Genomic DNA, 21,019 nt, shown 5'->3' with positions numbered 1-21,019 from the left:
CACAGAAGAGCTGCAGAAGGAAGAGCCAGCCATAAAATAGCCGTTGCAGCTTACTTTGAGTCACACAATGAAGATTCTTGTGCTGTAATGGCAGCTGCTGCCAAAAGCAACATTTTAAATAACCTGCACAGCTCGTCAGAAAGAAGTCTTTGTGAGCTAAAACCCTACTTTAAAAATGCTGGGTGGGTGTCAGGAAAGATGTCAGTGGGCACCATGACGCCCACAGGCATCACACTTGGTGATCTTTGGTATGGACGTCAGGCAATCAGTGGGTGGCTTTGTGGCTTCTGGTTGAATTCCAGCCACAATGATCATTCAGTAAACAATACTGGATGTTAACATGTTCTCTTATAGCCAGAACAGACTAGCGGATCTGGTGACTGATTTTGAACTCTGTGAACTGAATTTATGTAATGCAAGTACCAAATATCGTGGTTTCTTCTTTGTTGTTGACAGCTACAAGTGCCACAATTATCATCAAGAATGGAGAGTGGCCTTCCAAGTCTGCTTGTCAAAATGGTACAGCTATAAAGCCAGTGCCTAGGCCAAGACTGTATTCTCTGAGAAACACCCCGAAAGGTACGTGACTTCCTTACAGTGATTTGCGGAGTATTTACTCGGCATGAGACATGCCACATTGTTATGTTACCTATATTCGTTATGTTATGAGCCTGCAAAATAAACATGGGCTTTTGGCTCTTATTTTCCTAAAGCTGCATCCCTGTTTCTCTCAGTGAGGGATATTTGAGTTGGAGGACTACCAAACTTCCATCTGTGTAACATTTGCTTAGAAGGACTGTCTGATCATCCTAATGCAGTCAGCGTTATGTCTCTAAGTCAGGAAGTGAACGATAATGTTGTTCCTGGTCCAGTGAAACAGAATTGCTATATCTATATTACCTAATGTGCTATAGTGGTTAAGAGCACAGGATTTTAATCTGGAGAACTGGGTTTGATTCTCCAGTCCTGTATGTAAATTGCCGATGGTTATCTGGTGAACTGGATTTGTTTCCCCGCTCCAACATATGAATTCTGTTGGGTGACCTTGGCCTGGTCAAAGTTCTCTCAGAACTCTCTCAGCCCCACCTACTTCACAAGATGTCTGTTGTGGGGAGAGGAAAGGAAGGTTTATAAGCCACTGTGAGACTGTGAAGACAGAGTATAAATCCAAACCGTCCCTTTTTCTTTAGCGAAGATCTGACTACACCTGACAGAAGCCTTCAGCAAAGGACCCAACCCATTTTAGACACTTTATTGTCTAAACCATTTTAGACCTTTATTCATTCATGTGGAATATCTTGATTTTTAGTCTGCTGTAATTATGAGATTGTTTTCCATGCAAGAAGTTGGATAGTTTAGTTAGTTCAGAGTTCATGGGTTGATGCCAGAATGTAGCATTCTCACTCATTCTTTCCACATGTACAAGGTGAGGTGGCAGATGTACCATAACAACTTCCTTTTTCTACTGAATGAAGAGGTGACTTAAATGTAATGTCTAAGGCTGTAGCTAGTTAATAAAGACTGTTCTGCTTTTTATGATGATGATGATGATGATGATGATTAATTATATTTATAAACCGCCCTCCCCCGGAGGGCTCAGGGCGTGAACAAGACAAATAGATAGAACACGATAAAATACATAATATCAAGGTTTAAATAATCATTAAATATGGCTCTATATGTTAAAACAACCCCATTAAAATGCAGCATCCTAATATCAAATGTACCGATGGCATCCTACTAATAATCCCCTAAGAGAGAAGGGGAGAGGGAGGGGGGGACGGCAGATGTTGTAAAGAGGAGGGGGGGCATCAGCGCCCGGACTCCCCAAAGGCCCGGTGGAACAGCTCCGTCTTGCAGGCCCTGCGAAATTCATTAAGATCCCGTAGGGCCCGCGTAGCTGGAGGTAGAGCGTTCCACCAGGCAGGGGCCAGAGCTGTAAAGGCTCTGGCCCGGGTGGAGGCCAGCCGCATCATTGAGGGGCCAGGGATCACCAGCAAATTTGCCTCTGCTGAGCGCAGAGGCCGATTTGGGACATGTGGGGCAAGGCGGGCCCGCAGGTACGGAGGTCCCAGGTCGCGCAAGGCCTTGAAGGTCAAAACCAACACCTTGAAAACGATTCGGAATTCAACCGGTAACCAGTGCAGATGGCGTAACACAGGTGAAATATGGTCTCTGGCAGCACCCCCTGTGAGCAAACGAGCTGCCGCATTCTGGACCAGTTTTATTCAACAAGAAGACCACTTTGTCTTCTTGTTGAATATAGTGTGTGATACGTCACCGCTATGCATTGTACTGTCCCCACTTCACATTGTTGTTGGCAGCAGCAATGGGATGCAATAGTTCATTTGAGTTTAACAACCCATAGGCCATACACACGTTTTTAAAAACTTTGACAGCAAACTGCCAAACAGAATGTTGCCACATCTACTACAGTTTTGATTTACACCCTTAGTGATGAGTTATATACTTAAACCCAAACCTAACCGAATTCTTTGGACTTCATTTAGGAACAAAAAGCAAGTTTAGTGTGGTGAGCCCCTGTGTGCCAAAATTGACTGGAGCACTTCTTCCAGGAAGGAAAACCAGTGGTTCAAAAGGGAATCCACAATCAGGTAGAGTATTACTTGGTGGTAAACTAATAATCTTACCTTTGTCTGAGAAGATTCAGCATGTTAATAGGTCAGAATCTAAGAAATATGATTAGTCTTTGGCATTTTTTTTATACTGGGGACAATACAGAGTCATTAAAAGCTTTTTGATGTCTAATCGTACACCTGGTTTCTGTTGATTTCGAAAGGATTTCGAAAGGATTTAATTTTGTTATACAGGTTGTTAAAAAGTTGTATCAGGTTCTCTGAATTCCAGCTTTTATTTTTTTAAAAAATGAACATATGACCCTGCCGTATATACTGAATCAGACCCTTGGTCCATCAAAGTTAGGCTTATCTTCTTAGACTGGCTACAGCTCTCCATGGTCTCAGGGTGAGGTTTTTCACATTACCTACTGCCTTGTCCTGTTGTCTGGAGATGCTGGGGACTGAACCCCACATTTGATTCCAGATATTCTACCATTGAGCTATGACTGTTCCTAAGTAAATTTCTATCCCTCTTTGTTTCAGAGGTAAATGGGGAAAGGCATATATCTACAAAGAAAAGGGTGGGAGACTGCCTTTAAAAATGGAAGCTGGGACTTCAGAGATCTCATGGACAGATTGTTGTATTTAATTGCCAGTTTTTAAATAAAAAACCAGAGAAATGAAACCCTTGGGTGCAGGACATGGAAGATTAGGGGTTTCTTGTCCTTATGAGTGCTCAGCTTCTCTATGATCTTCTTTAAAATGTTGTAGTGAAGCTAGTGGGGGGTGGGGTGGATTAGAAGGAGAGGAAATCCAAGAGGTGTCCAGAAGCATATGATGCTGTGGGGAAACAGGAAAAAACCCTGCTTCAAAGTAACATCCAAGCCAGAGTGAGTGACCAATGTTCATACACAAAACAGCATATAAGGTAACAATAAAGGGAAAGTCATGCCTAACGATTAATTGTATAAGTGTTATGGCACATAAGTGTTCCAAACATGTTAGTCACTTGCCAGTGAGAAAAACATACCAGCAAAATAATGGGGAATGTTTTGCGTGTATTAAGGTTCACATTGATTAGCTATATTTTCACGTCTCTAAACCTGAAGGATAGATGGCTGTCTTCTTGGAGACCTGTTATGAGTTCCATGCATGATGGTAGCCCGAGAGCCCTTTTTAGATAGGAAAAATTGCTCAGAGTGAAAGGCAGGAGGAAGTTTAATGAACTGAGGGTTCTATTCAATACTCTGCTATTATTCGTTCCAAATTCTGTCCCCCCGCCCAGTTTGGGTTTTCTTCTCTTAGGGACTTTTGTTTGTGGTTTTTCCTCAGTATGTGTTTGGAGCCCTTAAGAGAACAGGAAGAGGCTGAGGAAAATTTGAAAGAAAGAAACAGGCGGGGCAAGAGTGACGTGCACTCAACTCTTGCTGGTTTCATTTGCCTCCTGTTGGAGAAATCTTTTATTTACTCCAATTGTGTGTCCATATATAAAAAATAAAAGGAAAGAAATGTTGCTGGCTTACTGACAATTAAGATGTGATCCACTGAGCTAAGTTTTTCTGTCCCACAGGGCCTTCAGGACAAAATGGGCCTCGAAGTTTATTCTCAACATTCACTTCCGGTGAGCAATATTTTCCTGTTTGTAAACTTGTCTTCCTAACAAGGATTCTAGACCTGCACAGCTCAGTCTGTATCTTGAATGGAGTATACTCTGTATTTTCACATGGCATTGCACATGTTGGATCCTTGGTCCATCAAGCGAATTATGATCTACTCTGGTTGGCAGTGTCTCTTCAAGGTCTCAGGTAGATCCTTTTAACAGAAAATTCCAGGCATTGAGCCTCAGACCATCCAAATGCAGAACAGAAACTCAAGTGGTTAGGGTGCTTTTTGGGACCACAGTGCTTAAATATGCTGTCATCAGTAAACATCAGCTTAAAGATTACTCGCACAACTGTTCACATCAAAGTGCAATGCTTATTTGCCCATTCCCCACATTCCTGTGATGTGGGGATTTTTCCATATCATTTGCCACAAGCAGATGCTTCAAAGCTTCTAATGGGGCTTAAGTTGATGGAAACCAACCTGTGCCTTCTAATCACGGTGAATAATTCAGACTGAGGAAATGGTGACCTGTTGAGTACAGTGTCAGTGTATTTCCTCCCTAAGTTTTCCTTATGGAAACAGCATTAAAGTCTAAACAGCATTTAAGTCAAACTCAGTGTGCATAACTGAAGCTATAGTGTCAGAAATAATAAGAGCAAAAAGGGCACGCAGTCCAATAAACAACACACTGAACTCTGTGTAGGTGCAAAATCTCTTACGCCTTAAAAACAGCAAGTACAACTACTGTCCAATTAGAATTCCAATACATTATTAAGACAAATAGTAATGCTGCTATATAAAAGACTCTAATCCAATGAGAACTATGTTCTAAAGGTGCATGTGACAATATAAACAAATGCAAAGCAGTGTAAACAAATGTGCAGCCACTCTAGTAACAGTCCGCATGGGAGGAAATGGTCAATGTATGTGAATTCTTTTTAATAGTAGTTGTACTTTCTGTTATTAAAGCGTAAGAGATTTCGTGCCTACGCAGACTTTGGTGTGCTGTTTTTGATTATATCAGAATTGACTATTTGGTATGTATACATTCTTCATGAATTGTGGAGATGTGTAGCTGGGCTAGGAATAAAAGTTAACCTTGTTCATGGTGTGAAATCCAAACTCTCGGGGAGATAGTTGTGATAATAGCTATTCATATATCTAAATCTTCTACTCCAGTTGCCCATGAAGCAGACGTAAGCAGGGTTGGAATGGGGGTATTTTTAAAGGACAAATAGATCAGGAGTCCTGAACCACTTAAATATGGAGGGTTTGCTGAGGGGAGCAGTTGTGGAGAAGAACTGTGTGGGAGATAAGCCACAGTGCAGGGGTAGTAAACATCCCTGCCTATGTGAACTCACTGTTCATTAAATTGGGCCCATTTAATTTAACCTAGTTTAAAAGAAATATCTGTCACTTCTATGTTTAATTCATGCCTAGGTGGAAAACAGGATGTTCCCAATTTCTTTTTTTTCTCAAAAATCAAACAATGTCTGTTTCTTGATCTTTTCCACACCCCATTTCCCCTTTATAAATTCCGCCCCCAGTTGTTTTTGCTGAGCTAAGCTCTGAATGGAAAATAAAGTGGGGTTAAGGAGGAAATTGGGGGGGGGGGATTTTAAGAGAAAATTCTCAGGCACAGGAGAGATTAAACTCCTCACATATCGGTTTTCAAAACAAACTATCTTGATTTGAAACTGTTGTGGATTGTAATTCAAGTCAGTAAAAATGACAGTTTTAAGATGTGCTTGGCAATTCCTAATCATGTATATCACTGTGGGCAATGTTAGGTTCATACAGGTAAGCTTATTAGTTTATAGCAGTAGAAGAAAACAGAAATCCAGGGGCGCTTTAAAGACACAAATGCTCCTGGATTCTCGTTTTATACTGTCATCTGGATTCCCATTTTATTCTGTAATTTGCTTTCATTTTTGACTAGTCAGCAATATTCCTAGCTGCTATCTATAGAATTATTATTATTTAATTGATGAGTGACTTGACTAAAGCAGCGCATTTCCAAAATGGAGGGGTAATATAGACTATGCAGCAGTGGAGAGGTAACATCTAACCTTTTATATTTGCATTAGCCACAGTGACTCATAATAAAGAGTAGCCTTTAAAAAAAGGGGAATGGCTTTATCCTGCACATAGGGTTGCCAGGCAATCAGAATGAGTTGGAGGGGTTGCCGTCAAAGCAACAGCAGTGCATTGCTTGCAGGAAATAATGTCATGCCCTTCTAAGAATTGCCAGAAACTCTGTGGTTTTATCATTGTTTTCAGTGATTCTTGGAGTTGCAGGATGGTAATTTGAATTTGTCCTGGAAACGATGTTAACGCAGGTAGCAAGCAACAGGAACTCGAATGGGGAATCTTGTGCCCCCCAGTGGATACCTGACACCCTTGTTTGCAAGTTTTAGTGACAAGCATTGTCCAAAGCAAGCACAATGTTGGAATAGTGCTCATAAGATTCAGAAGTGGGGGAGGAATGGTATTACTCTTTTGAGATTTTGGAGTCTTTGTTATTTGAAATGCAACTAGTGGCAACCTAATTGAAACTGACTAGAATAGAGAAAATTAGATTGTTTTTAAGTTTAAAGCTAAATGGATGCAAACTTGTCTGTAACAGAACAGACAGAAAGCTCTTTTGTTTTTGTTTTCTGTAATTCATTGTTTTACAACAAAAGACTCTTAACAGCATTTCCCTGGAGAATAGCAGAGGGAAAAACATTTACAATACAGTTAGCTTCCCTGCCCCCAGCCAAATACTCTGTACAAATTGGGCTAAGGAATCTGATAGAGCACAAGCTTTGCATGCAAAACGTCTCAGACAAAATCCCTGATATCTCTAATTAAAGGATCTTTGTTGGAAAAGCTTTTCTCTGTCTGAAAACCTAGAAACCATGGTCAGTCAGAACGGTCAGTACTTAGCTAGCTGGACCAATGGTTTGTCTCAGAGTAGCTGAGTAAATGTTGCACATCTGTTTTAAGATACATTTCTGTTCCTTTATGGTAGTAGAGGAGATTTAATAAAAAATTGCTTCTAGACTCTTGATTTCTTGAAAACCTTGGAAAAATATGATAAACACTTCTTCAACCAAACCTATAATTGACTGAAGCTAGCAATATGAAACCCACTTAATTTTTATTCCATTTATTTTATTCATAAGAACATAAGAACGAGCCTGCTGGATCAGACCAGAGTCCATCTAGTCCAGCATTCTGCTACTCGCAGTGGCCCACCAGGTGCCTTTGGGAGCTCACATGCAGGATGTGAAAGCAATGGCCTGCTGCTGCTGCTGCTGCTCCTGAGCACCTGGTCTGCTAAGGCATTTGCAATCTGAGATCAAGGAGGATCAAGATTGGTAGCCATAGATTGACTTCTCCTCCATAAATCTGTCCAAGCCCTTTTTAAAGCTATCCAGGTTAGTGGCCATCACCACCTCCTGTGGCAGCATATTCCAAACACCAATCACACGTTGCGTGAAGAAGTGTTTCCTTTTATTAGTCCTAATTCTTCCCCCCAGCATTTTCAATGAATGCCCCCTGGTTCTAGTATTGTGAGAAAGAGAGAAAAATTCCTCTCTGTCAACATTTTCTACCCCATTTTATAGACTTCAATCATATCCCCCCTCAGACGTCTCCTCTCCAAACTAAAGAGTCCCAAACACTGCAGCCTCTCTTCATAAGGAAGGTGCTCCAATCCTTCAATCATCCTCGTTGCCCTTCTCTGCACTTTTTCTATCTCTTCGATATCCTTTTTGAGATGCGGCCACCAGAACTGAACACAGTACTCCAAGTGCGGTCGCACCACTGCTTTATATAAGGGCATGACAATCCTTGCAGTTTTATTATCAACTCCTTTCCTAATTATCCCCAGCATAGAATTTGCCTTTTTCACAGCTGCCATGCATTGACATTCCCATGGAACTATCAACTAAGACGCCCAAATCCCTTTCCTGGTCTGTGACTGTTAGCACTGACCCCTGTAGCATGTATGTGAAGTTTGGATTTTTTGCCCCTATGTGCATCACTTTACATTTTGCTACATTGAACTGCATTTGCCATTTCTTAGCCCACTCACCTAATTTATCAAGGTCCGCTTGGAGCTCTTCGCAATCCTTTGTGGTTCTTACCACCCTACATAATTTGGTATCATCTGCAAACTTGGCCACCACACTACCCACCCCTACTTCCAGGTCATTTATGAATAAGTTAAAGAGCACTGGTCCCAAAACGGATCCTTGGGGGACACCACTCCCTACATCTCTCCATTGTGAGAACTTCCCATTTATACCCACCCTTTGTTTCCTGTTCCTCAACCAGTTTTTAATCCATAGGAGGACTTCCCCTCTTATTCCTTCATTGCTGAGTTTTCTCAACAGTCTCTGGTGAGGAACTTTGTCAAAAGCCTTTTGGAAATCCAAGTAGACAATGTCCACTGGTTCCCATTCCATTTATTTCAGATACTTTCCCTTTGTTTTCTCATTCTTGAAAATTTAAAATAAAATAAAAATGATTCTATACTCTTTCTCACCGAACGATGACAGGAGATTTGTGGATTAGTCCACCATTTCCTCGACCTTTTTTGTTCTAGAATGCCCTACTTGGGCTCTAGTGCATTGGGGACGGAACTAGGTAAGCACTAGAAACCAAGTGGAGCATTCTAGAACAAAAGAAGGTCCAAAATGACTGCCATAGGAAGTGGATCTGCCCATAAAATGGGGTTGCACTAACCCCCTCTGTCAGAATTCTAAAAGTGCCCACAAGCTCAAAATTGATGGGACCTCTGAAGTAGATCAACAGGAGTCAGACTAGCCGTTACTTATATTTTCCTGTGACATACCATTGCAGTGTAGTATTGGGATTTGTGTTAGAATATGTATGTCTGCGCTCTTGTTCCACACACACACACACACTGCCGCATAGTGTTCATTGATCAGGAGGAAACCCTCCCCATACGACCGTCCATTATAATTGTATAATACATGTGCAGACATACCATAGCCAGTGCCCTAGTAATAAACTGTAATCTGTATATGAAGCTTGCTATCATAATGCGAGCATTTAAACTGATATTTAACTACTTCAGATATCTGTTGTAAATTGGAAGTGTGGGTAGTAACAAATTCCTACCTAAATCTAATAAATAAGCCTATGTAAAAATGTTAGTTTCAAAATCAATAAAATGTCACGCCTAACTCTAAAAGAAAGTAAACAACTATTAAAGTAATTCAAAAACAATGAATGTATGCTGTTGTCCAGTAAGAGCTTTCTCCAAATGCTATAGTATTCAGAAGGATACAAAAGTCGAGCTTAATAACCCATAAAATACTAATTGCTAAATTTTCAAAATACCTTTGTTTGTCCTGGTTGAAAAGGTATAGGAATTGTTGTCACAGGAATTGTTCTTTTCCAGGATAACCTTTCCAGGATAACTCTTATTTGGCCACTGAAAATGTTGTGGCAGAATTTGACACCATCATAATCTTAGTTACTATTCTTTGTGAACTTCGTCAACAGGCATAAAACTATTCCCCTAAACTATTTTGGAACTGCATAGAAAATTCTTAAACACAATTTTTTAAGCCATCTTCTTCTTTCTCTGTGTGTATCCTTTGGAGCCAAATGCAACATCTGATGTTTCAGTTCTCCAGTTGTGTACACTTCTGTCTGTAACATTTTATTTCTTCGCTCTGATAAACTTGCTTTGGTAACCGATGAAGTGTATTATTTGATCAAAATGTAGCCTTTGAGACATCAATTTTAGGGCATTCTCATGACAGTAGAATTGAGTAAAGAATTATAATACCAATTGTGTACGGAATTATAATCCCCCTGTTCTGTAGGAACAAAGCAAGCTAGAAACAGCTAGATATCATGTCTCTCTGCGCTCGAAGAATCTTACAGAACCAAATGCAGATCATCAATCTGATTTGCAAACTGACTATTGTGAATGTTGCACAACATGAAAGGTGGCACAGAACCAGTGAAGCACTGTACAGAATAAACACATGGAACATACAGCATATACAATAACCCAATAACCATACGTGATAATTTCACTGAGCCACACATTTTAGTATCAAACTTCTGCTTTTTCCTGCAATGAAATGTGCTTTACATCTTGGAACATTCACAGTTTCATGCTTGGGTGCACACTTACTATTTTAAAGCTCAACTTGTGTTAATGAAAGTTAAAACCTTTTATTTTAACCTAAAATAGGTCTGCATTTCAACCAAAAGTCCCTCAGCTTGGAACTATCCTGTATCATGTAGTGGGCAAATAGCGGCTGTTTGTAAGAGTTCTTTTGCATGAGTTTAAAGCTGGTATACCAGGTGCACAGTCTCCATGAAACAGGTCTGGTGGATGATTCTCTTGACTTCATTACAGCAACATGTTCTGTGAGGGTCCTTTTGAAGAGTATTTGGAACCTGCAGCTGATTCAGAGTGCTGAATCTAGATCAGGGATTGGTGCCAGGTTTCTTTTATCACATGACACTAATATTATGTTCTCCATTTCCAAGTTAGTTTTGAATGTGTTGGTTTTAATTTGTAAATCCAAAACTGGCTAAGTATTGGTTGCTGTGTATTGGTTGTCCTTTTAATATGGTAGGATGAGACTGCTTTAGATTGACCTTGAAGCCTCTGCAGCTAGAATTCCAGCTGACTTGCCTAGCGTTCTCTTTCCAACACCAATGTTGTGTTGTGCTACCTTTTTGGTTTTTTAGTGGCGGTTGGATGGGATTTTTTGTTTCCTTTTTGTATTTGATGTTTTGATTGGTTTGATTCATTATGTTGAGATGTGTGTATTCTGATAACCTCTTGAAAGTCTCGTATAGAGGAAAAGATGTGGCAGAAATAGTTTACCAGTAACAGATTTTTTAAAACTATTTTTTTTATTATTGCACCCGTAGAATGTCCCCAACACAGTCAGTTGGCTTGCAGTCAATTAAACAGTTTGATATTAAGATAATTACTGGTATCACATAATCTAAAAATGGCTTTCTGCTTATTACAGTATGAAGATTAATTGATGCACCCTGAATTTCTGAGCTTATTGGACTAACAGTTATTGTGCAGGCAGTATGAGTTGTTGTGAAAAACTGCTCAACAATTGTTCTAGTGTTTATTGGTTGTCATTAACCATTTAGCTAGATCACAAAGGTGCTGTTAAATGCAAACTATAATTGTGGGGTGGTATTAGAAGGATACTTGGAGACTGTGATGAATCCAAACAGTGTTTAAGTGAGATTTATGGTCTGTGAACAAACATGGGGTGAGAAGTGAGTGACAAAAGGCTTCTGTGAATTGTTCTGCTGAGGGAGTTTTCAGGATATGTTCATTTGGAAACGGTTGCTATGCTCAAAATAGCTTTTCAAAGACTTGAAACTTGGAGGTGGTATTAAGTTGATTTCCATATACCTTCTGCAGACTAAGATTAAACTAATTTTACTGTGTGTAATACTTCAAAATCGTAAGTTGAAAATATAGGGAATTTACACTTAAAAAGCTCCATTTCTCTGGTGGGTTGTTGGGGGGAGACAGTGCTTCCTGGTTCCATCTCTTGCTGTTTTCAGCAATGGAAGCAAGGGTTATTTGTAACTTTTTTTTGGCTTCATGTTTCCTAGCCAGGCATGTAAAGCCAGAGAAAAGGGCATTCAGCCCCTCCCCCAATGGCCCTTGAGGGAAATGCCATAGAAGGAAACCTAAACTCTCTCCTCCCTCCTTGCTACGCTCCAGAGCTGAACAGTGCAACAGAATGATTTCAAGGTGAATTTTTTAGTTCTTTCAGTTGACTACGAGTTGGGCCAAGAACCCAAAACCTGACTTGTGTCACTCATAACATCTAGCTTGGCTCTCAATGGGACCGTAACTGACAAAAGTTAATTTCACATGTTGGGGCAGGAGGAGGGGCCAGAACTAGCTCTGTTGTGATTCCGGGCAGATCATAATCCAGTAATTGCTCTGGCTTGCTTCATGGTTTCCAGTGTGGCTCCTATGGTTTAAGCCAAAGTAACACCATGATGACCCTTATTGTTGCCTTCTGCTAAACCTGTAGAACTCCAGTCCTGTTGTGCAGAAGAACCCTTGTTATGCAACACACTGAAACACAGTGAATCTTGCAATCCCCCTCCTCTCCCCTTTTTCAAAACTGCTGTTTTTTAAATTGGTTGTAATTTGTATTCAACTGAATTCTGTGTGGGACATTACAGGAACCTTTACAATGAAAACATGGCTGCACTTACTTGTAGCTGTTGTTTGAGTGGTTGCCTGTGTAGTCACACATCCTTGTCATCCTGCTCTCTATGAACTCTTCACTCACTCTGATGACTCTACCTCACTCTGACAGCTTCAATCAATCTGATGACTCTACCTCACTCTGAAGCAATGGCACTCTCTCCCTCTTATCATGGCAGAACTGGGGGGGGGGGAACAGTGTGGGGGAGGAGGACTGAGCTCCCTCAAGTATTTTTGAGCTTCAAAATATCTCTGCAGTACACCTACCTACATGTTCACAATACTTGCGTGTGACTGCACATATGATCACTGTATGAGCAACCATTACAGGTAAGAGCAGCAGTGGCGTAGGAGGTTAAGAGCTCGTGTATCTAATCTGGAGGAACCGGGTTTGATTCCCAGCTCTGCCGCCTGAGCTGTGGAGGCTTATCTGGGGAATTCAGATTAGCCTGTACACTCCCACACATGCCAGCTGGGTGACCTTGGGCTAGTCATAGCTTCTCGGAGCTCTCTCAGACCCACCCACCTCACAGGGTGTTTGTTGTGAGGGGGGAAGGGCAAGGAGATTGTAAGCCCCTTTGAGTCTCCTGCAGGAGAGAAAGGGGGGGATATAAATCCAAACTCCTCCTCCTCCTCTTCTTTCTTCTTCCTCTTCTTCTTCTATCTTTGAATGCATCTTTGGATCTGGGAGAATTAGATTTATTGCTCCCCCAAACTCTTCTTCTTCTTCTAAGTACAATGCTGTTTGGAAACATGTACCTTCTGTTTACATACAGGTAACTATAAGATTGGTATGTTCTGCATAGGGGCCTATATGGTGGCTTAATTTTATGCTTCTTCTGGATCCATTATATATTCCTTCTTGAACTGGCAGTCTTCCTTACAAATGCTTCATAAAGCATATGTGCCCTGGTATTGAAACCTGTTTTTAATTATGAGACATTTCTCTCCAGGAACACTTTTTCTCTGTTTAAGCAAACGCGTTGTCACTAATAGCTTCACAGACACACGAGAACCTTTATTTCAGCGAATAAGCTAAGTACTAGTGTTTAGTAGAAAATAATAAGATATTACTGCTGCAAACACAGGATGATAAAAACAGAGTCTGATAAAAGAGCCTTGGTTATGTGGAATAAACGTAATCTGTTTAGTAGGACATCAAATCATCTCCTCTAGTGGGCTTGAAAAAAGAATTATATCATCTGTGACATTACTGGGTGATATATTCAGCTTAGGAGACCACCCACTTCCTTCTCCAGCTTCCCATCTCTACTGGGTCTCTATAGTAGATTAAGCACGAACAGTGTGATGTAATTCAGAGGCTGCCTGTCTTCTGAATTGCAGAGCAGTGTTATTCTGAGCGGGGAGCTTTGCGTTACAGCATCTGTCGGGGAAAGATGCTGCCAGCAGCATTTACGTTGTGGATACAGTATATGTCTTCTTGGCTTCTCTAGTGTGTGTGCGTTTGTGTGTGTGTGTGTTACCTGTTTGAGGAATTCTATTGAAACAAAAAAAGGTTTTGATGTGGTGTGAATTTGTTTTCTGGTCAATCGCTGCGTGGACCCTGTCGGCATTGAGTTACAGAAATAGTATGTGACAGTACATGGAGGAGGCTGTTTCCTGCTTGATTTTCTTCCATTTGCTCTGAAGACATGTTATGGTCCCCGAAATTCTCCTTGACCAACATGCACATTCGACTGACTGCTAAAGGCTTACTACGAAACCTTCGTCTTCCTTCTAGCTACAGAAAAAGCACAGTTGTTTTTCATGCAGGTTGGTACTATTTTCCTGTACGTTGGAGGAGGGGTGTCTTGTTTACTGCTCGTGTTCTTAGCAATTAGGTCTTTTTTTTTTTGCAGGGTACTGCTTATTTTTCTACCTGGTAGCATGAAATCTTAGAAAAACTGAGTAGTTGTTGGGGAAATAAAATTGATCAGTGTTTTTCTGCATGTGAGCTGTTGGACAGATGTCTAATCTCATATCTTAGGCTTTGAGGAACATGGCTTTAGAGGGAGCCCTTTCAATTTATGATGTCATATAATTTTTTTCCCTATAAAATCCCCCCCCCCCAATTTTTAAATGTGAGTGTGGCAAAAACAAAAATTTTAGCAGCATGTTTTCTGCATATAATTGGGTTGAGAGATGCTGAACCCCATGCTATTTCCCCATGCCATACCGTAACTAGGGTTCAGCACCAAGGGAGTCCCCTCCCCTTTGACCCACTGTCTATACCTCCAGTAGGTGGTTGGCTTAGATGAACTCCCTCATCAATAGATGCCTCAAGGTGCTCACCAAGACTCTTTAAGCTGTTAAGCGATCTAAATCCTAAAGGCATAGCTATTCTAACCAAAGCAGTGGTCTGTTCAACTGTGGAATGTATACAACTGAATAGCTGTGTTTATCCTTCTAAAATGTCACCATCTCTGGTGAAGAAGTGAATGCATATTCCCATGCCAGTCTTAGCACATGGAAAAGAAGGAGAAATGTAAATTCTGTTCCTGAGGGAAGCCCAGAAGCTGCATTGGAATGAGAATATGTTTAATGTTTCCTGGCTTTTTTTAAAAAAATCAATTTTGGACACAATAATAAAACATTGTGTAGGAACTTTCATTTTGACACTAATTCAGGAATGTACTGTTGAAAACAGGGCATGCGGCAAATATGTCACAAGAGATGCTGCTGTGTGTGTGTTGAGTTGGGGGAGGGGGAGTTCAATCCTTTCTGTGCTCCTAGGCAAGCTATTATTGTGGCTGCCTGTTTTGTGTGTTGTTTTCCATCTCACTTGCCTTCTCTTCCTCCACTCTGTTCACCCTCCCTTTTCCTCCCATAGGCATTTCCTTTTCAGCCTAGCAACTAACAATCTTAACATCTTACTAGGTCTCTAGGGTATTTTTGACATGCAATTCAACACAGCTATGCCCAGTTCTGTTCTGCCCTTGTACACTGGGTCTTTGTATTTTCATATTTATGCTTTCCCTCTGTGACTTATTATAGTCAGGCTAAGATCATAATTCAGAGTAATCTGTACTGGAATGTTTCATAGGCAAGCATATAGCCAAGCAAATGTTAACATATGAGCTCCATGGGGTGTGTTGCGCAACAGTGCATTTCTTTATGCAAATACCTTAGCAGAGGTGCCAGTTATTGGTGTTGCTAACTAACTGGTGAGCCCTTGTGTATTGCAGGGTTCTTAAAACACAGCAGGAGCAAAAAGAAACCAAGTATAGCTTTGTATGTTGAACATAACTGGCTTGCTAGTTGGATCAGAGAAGCTGTTTACATAATGGCTCATACACATACAGTTGAATAAACTTGACTGTTTACCTTTCAGCTATTCTCTTGTATTATGTCTGCCTTGAAACTAACAATGTGTTTGAAGCAGTCTTTGTACAGCGTGGCATGTATAATTGCTGGTATATTGCAGTTGGGTGGTAGACATTGACCGTCCACATCTTGTTAACTTGCTCATAAAATTGGGTATTCTTGAAATTTTCTGAATGCAAGCTGGCCTTCCAACCAGTAGTTAGCAATGTTTTTATTTACGTACAGAGGAGATAATTAAAACCTCTGTGTTCTGGGGTGCTTGAGGTTCAGTTGCCGCTTATGCTGTTGTAACCAGACCACTGGGCTGAGAAGGCTGTGATATCCCATCTCTTCCCCGCCCCCTTCCCACCACCACCTTCCACTTGTAAACCTTAATTACTTCACAGTATGGGCAATGGCGCTATCAGTCATAAGGAAAAAACATGGTTTAGTTATAAGTTTATGAAAGCAGGATTTGTATATTGTAAATGATTGTTCAAATCCTGGTTTTATCGTCCTTGTTTCTTCCTTGCAGAGCCCCATCTGCTATTTCAGCCTGCATTGCAGCAAGGATGTCCCCATGGAACAAACGCAGATTAGGCTAGAATGTCTATGTTTGTATTTCATGTGAAACCAGAATTTTGCTTAATAAATCAAGAATTCATACCCTGGTTTACTGTACTCGTATTAACCATAGTCCATGGGATGGCCCATGTTCAGGTGATCCATGGTCAGAGTAAACAGTAGCTTAGATCCATGGAAGCATGTCCAAGGAAGGAACCATTTTCACCCATGAAATGTGACTTTATTGCTCCCTCCCCTGCTAGGTCTGCTGCAGCCCCAGGAGTGGTATTCCAGAGTACATTTTGGGGAGGCTAGCAATTTTTGCCCTCCTGGCTGACATAATTTCACCCTGAAACCATTCTGATACATCCAAACCTGCATTTACACAAGATATCCAAACAGACTACAAGTGGAATCATTGAGATTTTGAGCAGAATTTACCTATTATTCTATAGAATCTGAGCTGTATTAACACAATGGTATAATTTTAATTGCCTACTTGTCTTAGTAGATACTCAAGGCAATATAAAATGCCCCCTCTGTACATTTCTTGTTGCCACAGAGCCCATATAGGAAGAGGCATGTCTCCTTGCATGATAGAAGAAGTGTGTCTCTTAAGATGGTGCCTGATGGGCCTGACTAACCCAGTCTTGTCAGTGCTTGAAAGCTAACAGGGTTGGCTACAGTTAGTACTTGGATGGAACACCTCCAAGGAAGACTGGGGTACTGTTGTTTTGTAGAGCAAATCACCTCCATTCATCTCAGGCCTTGAAAGTCCAATGTCCCTGAGGTCACCATGAGTCAGTTGTGACTTGACAGCACACAGTTATTGTTTTAAAAGCAATTAACTATGTTTTAAAGCAGCGGTTCTCAACCTGTGGGTCGCAACCCCTTTGGGGGTTGAACGACCCTTTCACAGGGGTCGCCTAAGACACTCTGCATCAGCGTTCTCCATCTGTAAAATTGATAAATGTTAGGGTTGGGGGTCACCACAACATGAGGAAGGTTGAGGAAGGTTGAGAACCACTGTTTTAAAGCTAGTGAACTTAAGTGGGGACCTTACTTTTTGAATCTGTAGTAATGTATATGACTACCTAACATGCAGTGACAGAGTTTTGCAGCATGTGACAAATGGACTAAACCAACATCTAGGTTTCCCTTTGCCAGTTCAGCTTATTTTGTGCCTGGGACTGGAAAGAAGGTTTTGGAAGAACTCTAGCTGGTGGTAGAATCATGTACGTTTGAAAATCTTGTGTATACACAATAAGATTTCTTGCAGCCCATTCCATCCTATCTGAAGGCTGTCTGGTTTCAGGACTGGTTTCCACAGATGTCTCGCTTTCCATTTATTAGAAAGATCTAACCTTTATTTGGGGCAGTTGCAGCCAATGGTGCTGTACGTACCTTGAGGGGAAAAATGTTGTTCTGTATATTTTCATAGTAGTTTCTATTTCCTAGAAGATAAATTCTGATCAAGATTGTGCTAAAATAAATTTGAGTCAGGATAATAGCCACACTTTATATTGCTTTAGCTGCATAACAAGATTTATTGTGGAATATACTCATGAGCAAGCAATTTTCTGTAGCTTTCTGCATGTTAAGCTTTTTAAATGTGTATACAGGTGTTCTAATGAATACGCTTGTTCTAATGTTACATAACGCTTATGCATTTCTTCCAAGTGGATTCTTTTTTTTCTCTTGAAGTTGCTCTTAAGGTAGCCTAGAATATTCAGGAATTCTAAAATATTTATGCACTTCCTTGAACACTGATCACTTGACACAGTTAGCTCTATACCAATTATCTCTGTTATTAGTTTGTTAAAAAGTCAAACACATTTGTGTAGAACCAGTAAATGCTTGTGTATCAAGAGCAATCAGAAGTGTGGGTTGACTAAATTTCTTCATGCACCGTGAATGTGACAAAAATAAGCATCTGAAGAGAACTGTCTTAAAGGGAACAGAAGCATTCATATACCTGTTTTCAAGCATTTTGATTAGTCTGATGTTTTTCTCCAGTATACAATTATACCCAAGGGCTGTTTCTTATGGGTTACTTACACCCCAATTCCCATTCTGATCTCTGTGTTGTACTTGGATATCAGTGTTATCTTGAGCAAATGTTATGTATTTGTTATGTATTAACATAACATGAAGAACCACACCTTGAAAGCTCAGGTGCAGCAACTTTCATAGGTGGCATAAATGGAAAAGTCTTCTTAGAAAGTGACTTGGTCCACGAAGAGTTGGAGTTTTGTGAATAGCTGTGGCACAACCATTATGCATCAGACAGTTATTGCATGAAGGCAAATTTTTCAGACACTGAACTGAGGTTGTTGTTTTATGAAGTAGTGATAATGCCATAAATCACTCTGCCTTTCAAGGAGCCCAGTCAATATAACACCTGTCTAACCTTGAGTTGATATGATACAAAAATATGTACTGTCAGCAGCAATATTTTCAAAATGCGGGTTGATCGTTTGCTGTTCTTGGAGGAGGTCTTATTAGTTCCTGTAGCTGCTGTGTTGTGGTATCAGTACTGAAATCTCCTCCTAGATTCCAACACTTATCTTGTAAATGGCATTTCTGGAAGAACTGAAGCAGAAGGTACAGCCATACAGAGTGAAGTTTCATTGCCAGGTAGAGAGAGATGTTGACATAGGGCCTTTCCCCACTTACCTTAAGCCCCGCGCTACTTGAGGAGAGTAGCGCGGGGTCCCCCGGCACTCCCCACGAGAGGGGCGGCGACAGTGCAGCCGCCCCGACGCTGCCGCTGTCGTGCCCCCTCAGCGCGCGGCATCCCTGGAGCTCTTGCAAAGATCGCCTTTTGATGACCCTGCACAAAGCGCGCGGCATAGGGGGGGATCATGCTGAGTGGGGAAACGCCCATAGAAACCTCCCCCTTTAGCAGCAGTTAAAGCCAAGACTTGACTAACTTCAACAAGTTTATTGGTCTACCTGATATTTAAGTTGCTGCCAATGTGAAGAAAGCCACAAACAATGGTGGATTCCGCTTGGGCCAAAAACAGCAGTGTGAAAACGGTGTAAACCCTTTCACACCATTTTAAACCATTATACACCATTTTCACACTGTTTTCACACTGCTGTTTTTGGCCCATGCGGAATCCGCCCATGTGTCAGATATATTGTCAGCCTGCTGGCCCCAAATGAAATAACTTTTAGTTGTTTGTGGGGGATGTTATTTCAGCAGGGTGCTTTTGAAAAAGATATGACAGTGGCTATCTGCTCTGTGGCAATCTAGTTTTTACTTGATGGCCATTAGAGAAAGGCTATTGGATGTTGCTGTATTTCAAAATAGTGGAGCAAGACTGCACAGTTGCATAAAGTAGACTGACATGGAAGGACATTCAGACTTTTTGGTTACTCTTGTTTTTCACAGCCAAGATATGTAGGTTCTTCACAATGTGACAATCCTTGCATAGTGCTGTGGTTAACATCAGAAGGTCTATCAATAGACTTTTGTTGATTAACAAAGCTGGCTTTTCTTGTACACTCGCCAGTGTCCTGACCAAAAATGTGCATGGTCTTTCTAGGAGAATTCTAGTCTATCATCCTCAGACCTGATAAGAGGAGTCTACTGTAGGGAGATTTTGTTTTCTGCTGCTGTTATTGGCTTACAGAAGCAAAACCACTCGAGTCTGCTACAGAATTAAGAAACACTGATGTTGGCATATAAAATTCTTGGCTGCATTTTAGTATTTATTTAGTACAGTATTTAAATTCTTTAAAATTCCTTTTGTAAGCACCGTGGCTATAATCTGACTCATTGTATGTTACTCTGAAGATTTGCCTGTAAAATGATTGTTGGGCAGGGAAAAGATTGTAGGGCCATATGGGAGCTTGAAGCTTTAATGAGAGTAATGCCTTGCCAGTCTATCTAGTTAAATTGATTTGCTTTCATTTTCGTACTGTCTGCAGGGAGAGAAGTGATAATGTATTGTAACATTAAATTCTGAACTGGAATGAGTTGTGCATCTCTTTCTTTTTGTATTTGGATCTTTTGTAGCATTTTTAGTCCAAGGTATTAACATATTGTGTCTTGAGAAAACAGATGAACTGAACACCTGGGATCTTTAGGTCTTGACCTTCATTGGTAGTTACAGCCCGCTCCTCTATAACTTCAGCTCAGTAGTAGAGGCATTTGCTTTGCATGAAGAAAGTCACAGGTTCCATTACTGATATCTGCTGTTAAAAGAATCAGGCAGTAGAGTGGTGTGAAATGCTTGTGCCTGAGGCCCTGGAGAACCATTAACATGTCATGGTGGACAATACTGACCTTGATACACCAATGGTCTGATGTGGTATAACGTAGCTTCATTTGTTCTGTGGGGTTCTGTTCATTACTTGCCTGGATTGGAATTATGGCCCCAGGCCCAAAGTGAACACAAGTCGCCACACAAATGGAAATAACTCCCCTTAAATAACCTGGCATAGTCCTGTGCTATGTATTGGATTACTGTCCAACTTTAATACCAGTATTATAAATAGTGTGGGTACAGTCTAAAGTTTAGCAATTGTAAATACTTTTGAAAATTAATGAGGAATTAAGCATCAATGTAAGTCACTGATTTCAGTGGGATGCAGTTAAAAGTGCTCAACTTAAGCTTTTTGGTACCCTTGATAAGTGTGCAAGAATAAGATAGATGAGCTTATGTAATCATTTGGCTTGATTTGCTTTCTACAAGTATTGAATAGTATGATGGTTACTGTC

At 40.8% G+C, this 21,019-nt stretch overlaps 1 protein-coding gene across 4 annotated transcripts in view; it reads left to right on the top strand.

The window, feature by feature from the left end:
• Positions 1-21,019, top strand: part of MTUS1 (microtubule associated scaffold protein 1) — a 129,939-nt gene that overhangs the window by 57,822 nt on the left and 51,098 nt on the right. For 3 of the 4 annotated variants that reach the window (XM_048509269.1, XM_048509270.1, XM_048509271.1), the window contains 3 exons: positions 457-579; positions 2,511-2,615; positions 4,150-4,200. In XM_048509269.1, the coding sequence (XP_048365226.1) occupies positions 457-579; positions 2,511-2,615; positions 4,150-4,200 (279 nt within the window). Of the gene's footprint in view, positions 1-456; positions 580-2,510; positions 2,616-4,149; positions 4,201-13,744; positions 14,197-21,019 lie in introns of those variants that run through there. The other variant, XM_048509273.1, reaches the window with a different exon arrangement.

Source organism: Sphaerodactylus townsendi, linkage group LG10 (assembly GCF_021028975.2).
Source record: "Sphaerodactylus townsendi isolate TG3544 linkage group LG10, MPM_Stown_v2.3, whole genome shotgun sequence".
In the NCBI taxonomy this organism is placed as follows: domain Eukaryota; kingdom Metazoa; phylum Chordata; class Lepidosauria; order Squamata; family Sphaerodactylidae; genus Sphaerodactylus; species Sphaerodactylus townsendi.
The sequence above is the reverse complement of the archived record's forward strand: the minus strand, read 5'-3'. Positions and strand labels throughout refer to the sequence as shown.